The sequence below is a fragment of the Phodopus roborovskii genome, unplaced genomic scaffold (assembly GCF_943737965.1).
Source record: "Phodopus roborovskii unplaced genomic scaffold, PHOROB, whole genome shotgun sequence".
Taxonomy (NCBI): Eukaryota; Metazoa; Chordata; class Mammalia; order Rodentia; family Cricetidae; genus Phodopus; species Phodopus roborovskii.
The window spans coordinates 3,211,764-3,226,544 of record NW_026126436.1 but is presented as its reverse complement, the minus strand read 5'-3'; the positions used below and the strand labels follow the sequence as shown (position 1 = coordinate 3,226,544).

The window sequence follows — 14,781 nt, the reverse complement described above, 5'->3', positions numbered from 1 at the left end:
GCCTCACCAGCCCCTTATCTCACACTGGGGGAGGCTGAGTTGCCATGTCCTGTCGTATGACCTCTCAGTAGCTCACAGTGTGCCTACTGAGGATTAGCCCGAAATTCATCACATCTAAGAGAATCAACAGTAATTGCACAATATCCTGTCCATGTTCAGACTTTCTCAGTTGCTCCTAAGTATTTTATTTAGTTGCTTTCACGGGTTATTTATTTAATCTTTTGAGACAAAGTAGCCCAGGCTGTCCTCAAACTTATTCCATGGCTGGGATGATGGGTGCATGCTGCCACACCCAGATGTTTGATTTTAACCTTGGTATATGGCCCTTTGCAATCTGACTGTTGGGTTCTGCATTCTCTGAGTGGCTCCCAGCCCCTTCCAGCTTGCTGTCCCTTTGGAGGATCCATGCCAGTTGTCTTATATGGCCTGCTGCCTTATGGATTTGTTCCTAGTTTCTTCATCCCTGAACTTCTGCCATCAGAAAGGTCTGGGACAGTTCATGGCTCTGAGAGTGTGGTCCCTAGGCGGCAGCAGCAGAGGTTGGTGAGGTGAACTCTTGGGCCTATTCCAGTTTTGCTGAGTTGAATTTAATCACCATGACTGGAATTCTGAGTGGGGCCCACAAACCTGTGACAAGCAAGACCTCCAAGGGCTGCTGCTAAAGTCTGTGATGTGAACAGCAGTTCAATACAGTTACTTAGGTTCCAATAAATACTTCTGCAACCATACATCATGGTCAGTAGTGTGAACTCCAGACTGCCCTCTGCGTGGAGGTACTTAATGCCAAGGTACTTTAGGGTTACTGAAGCTAAGTTGGACGCTTATTCTCTTCCGCAGCGAAAGTACACTTTTCTCATTGTTAATAGGAAATGTGCCAATTCCTGGCTCTCGCTTCCTCATCTTTGCAGGGTTTTTTTCAGTGCCCAGAAGGGGACCATGGCGATCTCTAGACCCACAGGGACAGCCCTGGGAGCCCTCTTTCCCACCCCGCAGTGTGCTTCACAGTGCAGCGCTGTGCCTGTGTGGGAGAATGACACTGTGCGTGCGTGCGTGTCACGAGCACTTTCCCGTGTCTTTATCTGCATAATGTTTACTTGACCATTTATTATTAGACTTTCCTCCTACTCTTATAAATAATTTTAAGATAAAAGTTTATGTATGTAATTTGTTGGCTGCTTCTCAGACTTTAAAATGTTTTTACATTTAATTGTGTGTGTGTGTGTGTGTGTGTGTGTGTGTGTGTGTGTGTGTGTAGGTAGGTAGGTAGGAGGACAACTTAGTGGGAGTTTATTCTCTCCTCCCGTGTGAGTCCCAGAGATTGAATTCAGGTTCTCAGTCTTGGTGGCAGATGTCTTTACCTACTGAGTCCAGTCTCAGACTTGGTTAGTGTTAGGATATTTTGGTTCATTATTAATGCTCGAAGCTCTTGATGAATGCTGGTAGGTTACCTCATAGAAAGGTTGTACCAATTTATACTCCACCAGTGTCTGAGTTTCTGTCTCCAATTTTTGCCATCATTTAATATTTTTTCAAGTTTGTGTTAAATGGACATTCTATTGTAAGTTTTCTTTCCTTATTTATGGTGAAGCTTAACTATCTCTCTGTATCTCTCTCTCTTTCTCTCTCTCTCTTTCACTGTTTCTGGTGAAGCTGAACTAACTCACATTCTCTCTCTTCCTCTTTCAGACAGTATCTCACTGTGTAACCCTGGTTGGCCTAGAACTTGCTGTATAGACCAGGCTGGCCTGGAACTCACAGAGGCCCCTGCCTCTGCCTCCAGAATGCTGGGATAAAGGGTGTACCCCCACACCCACTGAGGTTGAACATTTTTTTCTGATTTACTTGACTCTTGCATTTTGTAGAAAGAGTATTTGAAAACTCTCAGCCAGTCTGCACCCCCAAAAGACTGTGCCAGATGAAAGCTAAATCCTTAGGGCCTCCTGTTGGTGTGGGGAGGATGGCAGATTGGTGGGTAGGTTCAGTCCTCTTTCTAAGTGGCAAGGACAGGACATGAGCCTGGCAGTGTAAGGCAGGTGCCTGGGCCGATGTTGTACTTTTAAAGAAGCCCTGCACACCTTGCTTCTTGGGTGTGGACATCTCTGTAGCAGAAGAGGGGAAGAGGCACCCTAATAAATAAGGAAAGTAAGCAGTTCCCAGAAAAACATGGGGACCCAGGGGAACTCATAGAGCCTCATTGTGAAAATCCGTGTACATCACCAGCACGGGATGGCTCCCCAGTGAGACCTTGTGGCTGGCTCCGTCTAACACTAGCTTTGTTCTCCTTTTTGGACCTTGTCAGATCAATAAGCTTGGTCTAGCATAGGAGTCAGGAAATGTTACAAGGTCCCAGAAAGGTCTCTGACTAAATGATGGCAGCCAATTGGACTCTTAGGCAGTCTTTGAGATCGTTTCTATTCCTTTCCCATGCATGTTTTGATTGTCTTTAATGAAGTGATCAGAGACCCGTTCTCTGGGTTTCCCATAGTTGGTCCTAATGATAGCTTTGGCATTTACATTCTAGGGCCTACCAGAATCCCTGCCTCCATGTGTTTATGTTGTATATTTTTGTGAACCTGTGGTCTGTTAAGCCCTTAGGACTTACAATGATTAAAAAAAAAAAAAAAAAAAAAAAAAAAAAAAAAAAGCACAACAGTGACCTTATAAGAAATATGTGCAGGAATTCTGAAAAGCTAGACTTCACACTGTGAAATTAGGATGCAAGGCAGAGTTGAAGTCAGTTGCCTGTTTGTGGACTCTCCTTGTGAGTGGAAACCAGAGTCCATTCTCAGATCATTTCAGTATGTGTTCTGTCTCCTTGAACCCTAGATGTGTGTTTTGGACAAAATGATGGTAGAGAGACTGTCGGCAGAGAGAACAGAGTGCCTGAATCGCCTGCAACAGCACGCAGCCTCTGAGAAGCGGGAGGGGGAGAAACGGCAGGTAAGAGTCAGCTGGTCCTTCGCTGATGCATGTCTACCAAGGCAGTCTACATCCAGTACTGCAAACTGAGAGGCTGAGAGTGCAAAGACCATTTGCATTCCATAGCCTATTGTTTCTGCAGCCCCAGTATAGTTAGTAGCAGAGAGCATGTAGTCTTTTTGAGCCTATTCCTCAGTCTGTTGGTGGAAAGTTGAGACAGTTTGCTGGAAAGGCATCTGTTCTGTGATTTGTCCATTCATTGGTTTCCTCTTCAAGAGTCTACTGCTTTTCCAGGTCAGCAGAAACTGGATGAGTACCTGTAAGTTTGGGAGAGCAGCCAAAAACCCCTGGTTTGGAAGATTTGCTGGGCGTTTAGACATTTGAGTTCTAGGTGACTCACAACCTTGGTTTGATGGCAGGTATGGCCTGTGGGAGGATGAATAATCCCTCACCTTTAGATGTGCCGCTTGTAACCTCAAGTGTGGTAATTTTAAAGTTTGTTCTTGGGAACTAGAGAGTTTACTTAGTGGTCAAGTGTGTTCTGCTCGCCAGTGGACTCAGCACCTACACTGGGTTGCTCATAACTGCCTGTAATTCCATGTCCAGGGTACTTCACACTCTTCTCCCCTCCAGGGGTATATGCACACACTCACACACACAGAGACACACACTCACACATACTCACACACAAACATACACACTCATGCACATGCACACACAGAGACACACACACTCACACACACACACTCACACACATACATACACACACAGATACACTCACACACAGAGACACACACTCACACTCACACACACACACATTTTATCAATGAGTGGGGACAGAGAATGAGTGAAGACATGCACGCCAGGGCACTTCCTCAGGACAACTTGAGGAACTCAGTTCTCTTTCCTTCTACCATGTGGGTTCTGGGGATTGAACTGGGGTTTTCAGACTTGGCAGCAAGCATTTTCACCACTGAGCCATCTTACCAGCCCATAAAATAAATCATTTAGATTAAAAGTTTTAAAGACAACTTTATGTATGTGTGTGGGTGTTTTTTCTGCACGTGTGTCTGTGCACCATGTGGATGCCCAGTGCCCTTTGGACTGGAGTTAAAGACTGTAAACTAGTTGCAAACTGACATGTGGGTGCTTGGAATAGAACTTAGGCCCTTTGGAAGAGCAGTCTGCTTTTAATCACTGAGCTGTTTCTCCAGCCAGCACCGCCCCCCAAGTTCTTCCCCCCCCCCTTCCCTGAGATAGTGTTTTTCTGTGTTGCTTTGGAGCCTGTCCTGGAACTTGCTCTGAAGATCACATTGTCCTTGAACTCACAGAGATCCGCCTGCCTCTGCCTTCTGAGTGTTGGGATTAAAGGTGTGTGCCACCACCACCCAGCCCAGAAGTTCATTCTTGATGCTTTAATTCATATGCCTTATCAATTTACTCTTGTGTATTATTTGTTATTTCAGATGTCCTTGGTGGATGAATTAAAAGCCTGGTGTATGTTGAAGATCCAGAACCTAGAGCTGAGGTTTTCTGGAGAGTCTGGGACCTGTAGAGCTAAATCCACACCATCTCCATGTGACTCCTCTCCAGGTGACCCATGCATAGAGAGCATCTGGCAGACAGAGACTCGCTCTTGTCCTTCCTGATCTGAATGAATACTGTCAATACACAACAGCTTCAGCAAATACAGTGAGGTCCAACTGTTAAGAAGTATAACCTATCTAGACATGTGAGAGTGAGGAGTAAAATAGGGGATATTGACAGGTGACCATGGCCAAAAGCAGCCTGGGGAGGAGGAAAGAGTTTATTTAGCTTAAACATCCCATACTCCATCACTGAGGGAAGTCAGGATAGGAACTCAAGGCATGAACCTGGGGACAAGAGCTAAGATAGAGACCTTGAAGGAAGTGCTGCCTACTGGCTTACTCTTTATAGCTAGCTTTCTTATACACCCCAAGACCACCTGCCAAGGGATGGCAGTACCCACAGTGGGCTGGGCTCTCACACATCAACTCACAGGCTTACACTCTCAACTGAGGTTCCTCTTCCCAGATGACCCTGGCTTGTGGGAAATTGACAAAACCAACAGCATAATGGGGGCCAGTGGATCCTGAAGATGAGGGGTGATGAAGGACCAACTTTCTTCTGGGCAGACCTTTTTCCCCTCTCTGCTCTGACTCAAGTGGTCTTTTGCATTGACCTAACCCTGCAAAGCTCTTGAAAGCAGTAGCCTGTACTCAGAACTTGCCCCACTGTTAAGGCATGCTTTAAATGAAAACTAGCATATGTTCATTGTACAAAATGATGATTTCATTATATTTCCACACACATGCATCATCCCAAATGCTCCCTGGTACCTCCACTTCTGCTAATTCATTTCCTCTTCCTAAACAGCCCCTCTTCCATGATATAGCTTTTAAAAGTCTAGATTCTGGTTGGACATGCTGGCACATGCCTTTAATCCCAGCACTCAGGAGATAGGCAGGTAGATCTCTGTGAGTTCAAAGCCAGGTTGGTCTACATTTCCAGTTTCAAGACAATCATAACTACACACACGGGGGGGGGGGGGGGGGAAATAGGGGGGAGGTGGACCTTGTTTCAGAAGAAAAATTTTTTTAAAATAAAAAAAGTAAATTCTAGATTCTAAATATGAGAAAAAAAAAAAAAACAAAAACATGTACCATCTGCCTTTTTAGTCTGAGTTAATTCTTACCACAATAATCTCGGGTTCTATCCATTTTCCTACAAATGATGTAATTTTTCCTTTATGGCAGAATCAAACACCACTGTGTGTATAAACCATATTTTACTTATGTAAATGATAATTCTAAAGACATTAGAGCTTGGTAACTAGGTTCTACTGGGGAACTTTGATAGATCAAGTGCTTACTATAGCCCTATTTACATGGCTTTACCTGTACCAATGTGTTGAGAAACACCCTGAGCCAACTTTAAAGCTAGGACTAGCTAGGGAACAGCTGTAGTGAATGGAGCATGAGTTGAGTGGATCAGGACTGCTGTATGCCTTCCTCACAACTCTGCTGTAACTCTAAAACCAGTCTAAAAAAGTGAGTTGTCAGTGGGTGTGGTGGCACATGCCTTTACTCAGCACTTAGGAGGCAGAGGCAGGTAGATTGCTATGAGTTCATAGTGAGTGAGACCCTGTCTCAAACAAGCAAAGAAAAAAGTCCATAAAAGAAAAGAAGTGGTACATAGGCTTATGTCCCAGAAATGAAGAGTGTGGGTGTGTTCCTCAGCACTCTTTCTGTGTAAGTTTTGTCATCCTTACACATGAGAAACAGGACCCAGAGACTTCTAGGGCAGACAAGACATGCTAAGGAAAGGTCAGAAATATAGCCTATATGCTATTACTGTGGCTAACACAGAATCCAAGAGAGCCCTGATGAACTAAGATGAAAATGCTGGAGATAAAGTGGGAGGGAGAAAGGAAGGGAAGAGAAAGGGAGAAGAAGGTGAAAGAAAGCTGGGAGAAGTGGGTGAGTGGTGCCCAGAAAGGCAGGACAGTGGGTAAGTAGTGGTGCCTGGGAAGGCTGAGGTTCTGAGGACTCCAGGACTCTCAAGTGAATGAGACCCCAGCTCTGTGTCTAAATACGGACATGCTCTGACATTTGTTTCTCCTTTGAAAACAGCTGTAGATCAGCCAGTGGCAGCTGCAGGGCCAGCAGCAGCTTCCAACAGCTCCTCTCAGGTTGTGAGGCCCAAGGACAAGACACTCAGTACCACCACTGCCCAGAAGCAGCAGGAGGAGCTGCTTCCCTCTGAGTGCACAGGCTGCCGGTTAAGGAAGGTCAAGGCCCCGGCAGTCCCCTGTCCCTTGAATGGGGCTCCCAAGTGTGATCAGCCGGCAGCATCCTGTGTCAACAGAGGGACTCAAACCAAGAAGTCTGGGAGAAGTGGGCAGACCAAACATCGAGGCCAGCAGCCAACCGCCAGCAGCCCCTGTGGGCAGCAGCCAGCAGCAGCAGGTGGTGACGTTCCAGACGCCTCACACGCCCTGGAGCTAACCCAGTATTTTTTTGAGGCAGTTTCTACCCAGATGGAAAAATGGTATGAACGGAAAATCGAAGAAGCGCGAAGCCAAGCCAGTCAGAAAGCCCAGCAAGACGAGGCCACACTGAAGGAGCACATCAGAAGTTTAGAAGAAGAGCTTGCCAAGCTGCGGACAAAGGTGCAGAAGTAAAACACGGACCCTGAGGTGAAGCAATGGGATTTCTGACTCAGTGATGGCAAAGTAGCTGTGTCCCAGGAGCTGGTTATCATGCACAAGGTGAAATTGCTTTTTTAAAAGTTGCTAATCTGTTGTGAACACATACTTCTGTGCCCAGAAGTTACAAGGATTTCACTACTTACACTGAATCCTGGGAAGCTGGAGGAATTGCCGGTTTAATTCTAAACCTCGGGCCAGGTTCATTAAAAAAAAAAAAAACAAGCCACACCAAGTAGAGAAGGTATGTGTCTAAGTCTGTGACTCAGTGATATGAAATATGTCAAAAGCAAAGATTACTTCCTGGGAACTCTACAAGTAGTCATTCACATACTCATCAGCACGCCTGCTGTGCCCAGATGGTCCCAGCAGAGCCGGGACTCAGATGCAGGAAGACTTCTTTCTCCCTTGTAACTCTCAAAATGCTCATCCTTTAACTGAGTGAAAAATCTTTCAGATTTTGAAAGGATACATTTTAATGATTTCAGTGTCCGGTTTTTCTTAAAATAATTTTAAAGGCCATGTAAATAAGGAGTAATTGCTGACTGGAAATGTTTGTCAAAGGAGAAAAGTTTAAACCATTGGTCAGTTACTGTGTTTTTAGCCAAAATAACTGAATAGATTTCTGGAAAAATATTCATGAAACAACTTCAGCCAGTTACCTTAGACTACCTTCCTGAATTCAAGACTTTTGTTCTGTATTTTGTAAAGAAATAAGGTGATTTCATGGAAGTTTAATTTTGAATTGACTTCTTTCACTGAAGAACATCAAGGTAAATAATTGACTAACTCAACATCAGAAGGCTTTACTTGTTTACTGAATAAAATCTACCCAACGGAAGTGTTGAAGATATCTTGGATTTCTCTTGAAATCCTTTGGATCATGGGTTATATCAGTCTCCACATATGCACAGAAAATTCAGTTCTATTTCTCTATGACTAAAAATCTAGTAACTACTATCTATGAATTGTGACTAAAATGCTGTCCATTGAGCCAAAGAGAAGTGATCTTTCAGGAATAGTATGCATTTAGCCTTGTCAAGCCAAGTTTTTGTTTTTCCTTATAGTAACAATCCATAGATACAGATATTCCTGTAAAGTAACAAGGTAGATATTTAGAGTATAGAATCCAGTGAGTCATTATTTCATGTGACTGACCCATCTCTATCCTCAACATCTTGGGAGTCTCCTTCACTAGGGTTCTGAGTTCAGCTCACTTGCTGGAGCCCTGCTGTGACACTATCTGAAACAAGATGTTGCTCACTTCTGTAGTTTCGTTCCTTATACTAAGAGATGAAATCTTGAGCTCAAGATTTATGCTCCAAGCATTTCGCTGTTAGAATACTTATTACCTCACAATATCCTTGTTGAGAAACGCAGAGATCAACATTGAACATCAAGTTTAGACCACAGAGTATCTTGGTGGCAGTACTTTGATGATATACCTCCTACCCATCAGAAGCAGGCAGCTTATCACTGTGAATTGGATATTTTTGTCAAGTCATTAAGCATAAAACCAGGCTATTGAATAAGGTTAGTCAGGCCCTTACCCACAGGGTTGACTTCCTAAATTGGTTTGTTGTTTGGGGTTTATTGTACACACTAGGCTGGCACCTTAAACTCACGATCATCCTGTCTCAGCCTCCTGAATTCTGGGATTAAAGGAGTGAACCCCATGGCCAATCATGTTTTGTTTGTAACACCAATATTAGGTTTGTTGCAATTGTTCCTTAGCATTATGAAGCACTGTAGATCCGGTGTGTATTTTCCCCTTGTGCTATGTGCTAAAACAAGACAATATCCCAGCTGTACTAAATAACTGTTTATACTTTATACTCTCACATAGGTCTCGTTTCAAACTGGGGCCTAAAAAGTGTCAACAGCTGTGGAAAAATGTTATCAAACAGTAAAGTTGTACATTATTAATGGCCTTTTAAAAACAAGTAATTGTTAGCACGTCCATTATACTGTATACTAAATAATTGTGATGGGTGAATGTGTCAGTCCTAGCATCACTTTTGATTTGGGGAGTCCAAAACACACGTTTTTCATCTGTAGAACTTTTTTTTTTTCTGGTGAAAGGCATGTTGTCTAATGTTCTTACCCTGAACTTGTACTTCCTGTAAACATTAAACGTTGTTTTCAGTTGTTGGTACTCCTTATTTATAGCCATATGTTCTGCTGACTGCACTCGAGAATTCCTGAAAGAGCCTGCACCCAGCCACGCCACTTAGGGAAAATGCATCTAGTTTAATTTCAACCTCAGATGTCTTATATCAACACAAATTGGGTGCAAATTGGGGAAACTCTTTAATGTCGTTATTAACTCCACAAGGTACAAGACATGATAGCACCTTTTAAGAAATACAATAAAATGATTTTCAGTAAACACAAATGATAAATAATCAAAAAGGCTTATTTTAATTGAGTATGTGAATATGAGTTCAGGTGCCTGCTTGGCATTGGATCCCCTGAAGCTGGGTTAACAAGCAGTCCTGAGCTGCCCCATATGGGTGCCGGGACCTGAACGTTGGTCCTCTTCAAGAGTAGTATAAAAAGATAACTCAGCAGTTAAGAGCACTGGCTGCTCTTTCAGAGGTCCTGAATTCAATTTCCAGCAACCACATGGTGGCTCATAACCAACCATCTGTAAAGAGATCTGATGCATTCTTCTGGCTTGCAGGCAGAACACCGTATACATAAATCTTTTTTAAAAAGTAGTATGCCCTTAACTGTTGAGCCATCTCTTCAGTCCCCAAAAATCTAAATTTAATGTGAATATAATTCCTTAAAATCCTGTAATTTGTGATTTGTTAAGGTGATTTTTTTTTTTAAATGTCTTTGTGCCTGATTCTGTATAATCCTTTTCCTTTTCCAAGGCAGGTGTGGGCTCTTCTGTTTGGAATGGCCTTTTCCTTAGCTATTTTCGTCTGTGTCTCCCAAGGGTACTGCTGGTGTAACTTAATGTTCGAGCTTCTGCTCCCCTCAGTTATCAGCAGCAAACTATTTGGGTACATCCACAGCAATGATGTGTCATGAATTTGAAATGTACACCTGATGGCACTTTTTAAAGAGGGGAAATGATAGAGGGCAAACTGTTATAAACTGACTTTAGCTACTTATCTGTTACAAAGCTTTTGTGTAAAATACCTCTCTTTTAAGGCAGTGTTTCAACTATACAGATCTGGCTGGCTGGCCCAGAACTCAAAAGAGGCCCACCTGCCTCTGCATCCTGATTGCTAGGATTAAAGGTGTGCCTTTACAACAAGACTGTTTCTTCACATACATACAGCCAATTATTAAAACATCTTAAAGTCTAGGATGTTTAAAGTTTGAGTTTGACATTCAAACAGGTAACTTTAAAGGAGACACTCAGAACAGTTAATAGGTTGTACAATCCTGCATCCAGATAAACTAGATTCATGATGAGTAAAACTTCACCAGCAGTTCCAGCTGGCCAACATCTCAGACTGTCATCCTGTATTCAAGGGAAACATTGCTAAAGAACCTCCTTGTGAAGCCGGGCGGTGGTGGCACATGACTTTGGCTCTCGGGAGGCAGTGGCAGGTAGATCTCTGTAAAAAAAAAAAAAAAAGAGCCACCTTGTGACCCAGGTTCAATTCCCAGCACCCACAATGGTAGCTCACAACTCCAGCTCCAAGGGATCCACACCCTCACACAGACATAACATGCAGGCAAAACATCAATGCACATAAAATAAGTTGTAGTGAGATATTTACTTTGTCTTCTTCTGTGGCACTGACTGTGCCCATTGGGGGTGGAGCCATGGGCAGAAGTGACCTGTGGAAGGAGGACTGAGGAAGAGACAGGAACTCTCTCTGGCTGTCGAGACTCAGACAGGAGAGCATCTGGTGGAGCTTGTCTAGGTTGTAAGTTATTTCTCCCTGAATAATCATCTATTCGGCCTATTTGTTTATCCTGATCCTTATTTAACCGCAATAATAAGTCATTTAAAAAAAAAAAAAAAAAGGTCAAGCAAGACTTGATCTAAAGGCAAAGACATTAATCAAAACACCTGAGTGAGCAAAGTAGACCTGACCCTCAGAGATGAACGGAAAGCTAGGTGTTGCATTAACCTTTCCCTTTGAAAGCAATTCCATCCTGCTTTAAAAATAACCATGCAGGGTGTATGAGCACACACCTGGCACTTGGCAGAGGCTGAATCCCTGAGTTCATGAGCAGCTAGAGCCACAAAAACAAAATCCAACCTCAGCTTGCCTTAGGACTCTTGACAAATATATGTGCTTTTAAAAGACTACATCTCATCATTGTTTAGTTCCAGGATTTTAGACTTACTTAGAACAGATTTGAACTTGTACGTCAACCAGACCACACAGGGAATTATGTAAAGTCCTCTCTCTTCAAGACTGCTCATAGAAAGTGTAGTGGCTCACACCTACAATTCGGGCACTTGGAAGGTGGAGGATGAAGGATTAGGGCAGACCTGGTTTCAAAAATAAAAACCCTAACTGTTCACAAATGCTTGTCGGTATTTTTGCATAGACTATGTTTGAAAAAACAAACAAAATTAACTTATGAAAGCAGTCTGAATTAGATCACTCTCATACAGAACTGTGCATGGGACGGTAAGCCTCCAGGAGGTGGAGCTGTGCTTGGGCAACATAGGTCAAGCTTTCTGCATCGTCTTTCCAGGCATCCAGTACAGGACACTAGTTAGGTTCCCGTCTGGCATCTGTGTTCTGTTAATGGACACTTTTAACTGCTTACAGGATCATTTCAGAATCTTCCAAGTTTCTACTTTCACACATTTCACTAAATGTGTATAATTTTATCTCGTGTCCTGATGTCAACTCTATGATGTGTTTCTTTTCTCAATTTTTGAAGGAGAGCATAATGTACCAAGGCTCTTTCTTGATTCAGTGTCCACAAGGATATTAGGCATGGGAGATGAAGAACTGCCCAGTCTTCCCTCTTCTTTTTGGTGTTTCAATGTTCTCATCTTTTATTTCCAACAAAGCTCCAGATGCTCTTGAGGTCTTAGCCCTTTGACCATTAAACAGTAATACACATGAACAAAGTAACTTCACAACTCTGAAGAGCAAAGCAGGTTTTCCTGGTCCTAGAACAGTGGTTCTCAGCCTTTCTAATGCTGGGACCCTTTAGCACAGTTCCTCAAAATAATAGTTATTCTGTTACTGCATAACTGTAATTTTGCTACTGTTGTTAATTGTAATGTAAGTATCTGTGACCTCTGTGCAAGGGTCATTCAGGTTGAGCACCATTGTTCTAGAGTGTCTCCTGGAGTTAGTATACTGTCAGTCCTATATCAGGTTTGTTTGTTTTACAGCTTGAGATAGAGGTCACAACATACCATAATCTTGTAGTCTAAAAGTGGCACAGTGAATGAAGTTCACATGTATTCTTTGTCTTGTCATTTAACTGTTTATTGAAAAAGGCACAAAGCTGTCCCATGTCTAGCCAGTCAGTCTCTCCTGGACTGTAAACCTTACTTACCTTCACAGGATGAGAACTGCAGAGCTGGCTCTAAGTGATGTAAAATTTGGACACTGTGTTCATATCATAAACGTTTTCATTAGAATGTCTTCTGTAGCAAGTGGAAAAAAAAATCTACTATAAGAATTACACTTCAAACCCGTTTTATACTCATGCTGTCTCTCACTCAAATGGACGTCAGTATATCCTTAGAATGTCCAGAGTTGTAACACCATCACACTGTTATTCTCCACATCCCTTCAAGCAGCACTACCTGTTCACTGAGAACACTGTTCTATCCCTGGTTCAAGGCAGTACCCACTGCACGTAGACGCAGGGGCTCTTTTATAGTTGGCTCCTCTAACTTAACAATGTTATCAAGGTCATCATGGGGAGCATGGAGCAGTTTGCACTCATTTTTACTGCAAAATAGTATTTTATTGTAGAACATTTTACATACCCAAGTATCAGTTAATAGATATTCTGAATCCAGTATCTGGTTATCAGGAACACTGAATTCATTCTGTCCCAGTGGCACACACCTTTAATCCAAGCACTCAAGAGGCAGAGGCAGGTGGATCTCTGGGTTTGAGGTCTGGCTTATAAAGAGAAAAGCTGTTTTAACCCCCCCCCAAAATGGTGAACTCTGTATACACTTTTTATAGGCATGCTTCAGTTCTCTTGGTTAGAGTGAGACTTGCTGAAGTATGAGGTAACTGTCACCTTTTATTCATTTTTAATTATATTCTCTCTCTCTTTTTTTTTTTTTTTTTTTTTTTTTTTTTGTCTGTTTATGTGCCACAGCACCTGTGTGGAGGTCAGAAGACAATTTTCTGGAGTGGTTTCCTCCTTCCACCGTGTGGGTTCCAGGGGTCAACCTCAAACTCAGGTTCTTGGCAGCAAGAGCCTTAACCTTGGAGCCATCTCACTAACCCCATCTTGTTACCTTTTCAAGAACTATCTGTTTTCCAAAATGGCTGCTGGTTCCCAACTCCTGTCAGCACCTTACTTAGATCACTTTTTAATAGCAGCCACTGTAGTGGAAATGTAAATGCCTTGATTTCCAGTCTTGATTAGCATGATCATCTTTTCTTGTGCCACTGGGGATTTGTGGCAGTGGCTTTCAGCCTGTGCAAAATGCATGGAGATCTCAAAGTCTTTCCATTAAGACTTTGCTAACGCAAGTGTCCTTTCTAATTCCTTTAGCTGCATATTGCCTTGAGTAATCATCATTCGTATTGTATCCTGTAGAAGAGAGGGGAATTTAGTCATTGTTTTACCAGGTTAACCATGACACAGTTCTATTATTTTATCTGCTATATCCAAGAACCAACAGTGGCTGGTTATGGCTGTGGACTTAACACGCCCAATTCCTACACAAAAGAACCCCCAACGAGAAACCAACAGTGGCAAGTGCAAGCCAGGCGAAAGGGAGGAACTTCAGCAGTGATCAAAACCAACCCCCTTAGTGGCATATTCCAAGACGTTCGCTAATGTTTAAGTTCAACAACACACCGGGGCAAAAGGAGACGCTGCCTCAGTCTGGTCTTGCTCTCACCTCTTCTGTGGCACTTTTGTTTCTTTTGAATTCTTCCCTGGCCCAGTCCTGAAGGTACTTCCTGTCAGAATCGCTTGGAACTTGCCTAATGGCTCGCAAAATCTTCCTGTAGAGGAGGAGAACTTGTTGCCTTCTCATGAACTGCTCGGGGGGCAAGGAGAAATGCAAATTACAAATAAATACCCGCCGGCTCCACCTCAGCAAACAAACTGTAACCAGAGATGTCCCTTTGGTCCTCAAGACGGGCGGATAGCTTGGGTCATGCACACCTATCACCCCCGCCCTCGGGAGGCTGAGGCTGCAAGCCGAGGCCCGCGGTGGCTGTGGTGAGCCATGTCTCAGGGAGAGCGCCTCAAAAGTCCACAGGCCACAGTCCCACACGAGCGGAGCCACCACCGCGGCCCCTGCTCCAGGCAGGTACCGGGCCACGGGGCTGGAGAACCGCGGGTACCTGCTTCAGCGTCAGCACCGTGGGAGGCAAGCGAGAAGACGCCATGTGTCCCATGGAGGCAGCCGCTTAATGCGCAAGAGCGGAAGTGGAGCCTGGGGATGACGGGAACACGGAAGCAGAAGGAGGAGGCGGGCGAGCCCGGTTGCTAGG

General features: G+C 43.6%; 2 protein-coding genes across 3 annotated transcripts in view; one reads left to right on the top strand and one right to left on the bottom strand.

Moving 5' to 3' along the window:
* Positions 1 to 7,335, top strand: part of Ankrd6 (ankyrin repeat domain 6) — a 51,567-nt gene extending 44,232 nt beyond the window's left edge. For both annotated transcript variants that reach the window (XM_051187486.1, XM_051187484.1), the window contains 3 exons: positions 2,827 to 2,940; positions 4,386 to 4,512; positions 6,573 to 7,335. In XM_051187486.1, the coding sequence (XP_051043443.1) occupies positions 2,827 to 2,940; positions 4,386 to 4,512; positions 6,573 to 7,123 (792 nt within the window). In that variant the 3' untranslated portion in view covers positions 7,124 to 7,335. The remainder of the gene's footprint in view (positions 1 to 2,826; positions 2,941 to 4,385; positions 4,513 to 6,572) is intronic.
* A 6,134-nt stretch (positions 7,336 to 13,469) lies between these two features.
* On the bottom strand, positions 13,470 to 14,707 carry Lyrm2 (LYR motif containing 2). The gene is made up of 3 exons (XM_051187489.1): positions 14,632 to 14,707; positions 14,181 to 14,321; positions 13,470 to 13,867 (listed from the first exon to the last, which is right to left on the bottom strand). The coding sequence occupies exons 1-3, from the start codon at positions 14,683 to 14,685 to the stop codon at positions 13,787 to 13,789; spliced, it is 276 nt and encodes a 91-aa protein (XP_051043446.1). The 5' UTR covers positions 14,686 to 14,707; the 3' UTR covers positions 13,470 to 13,786.
* Between the last annotated feature and the right edge of the window lie 74 nt (positions 14,708 to 14,781).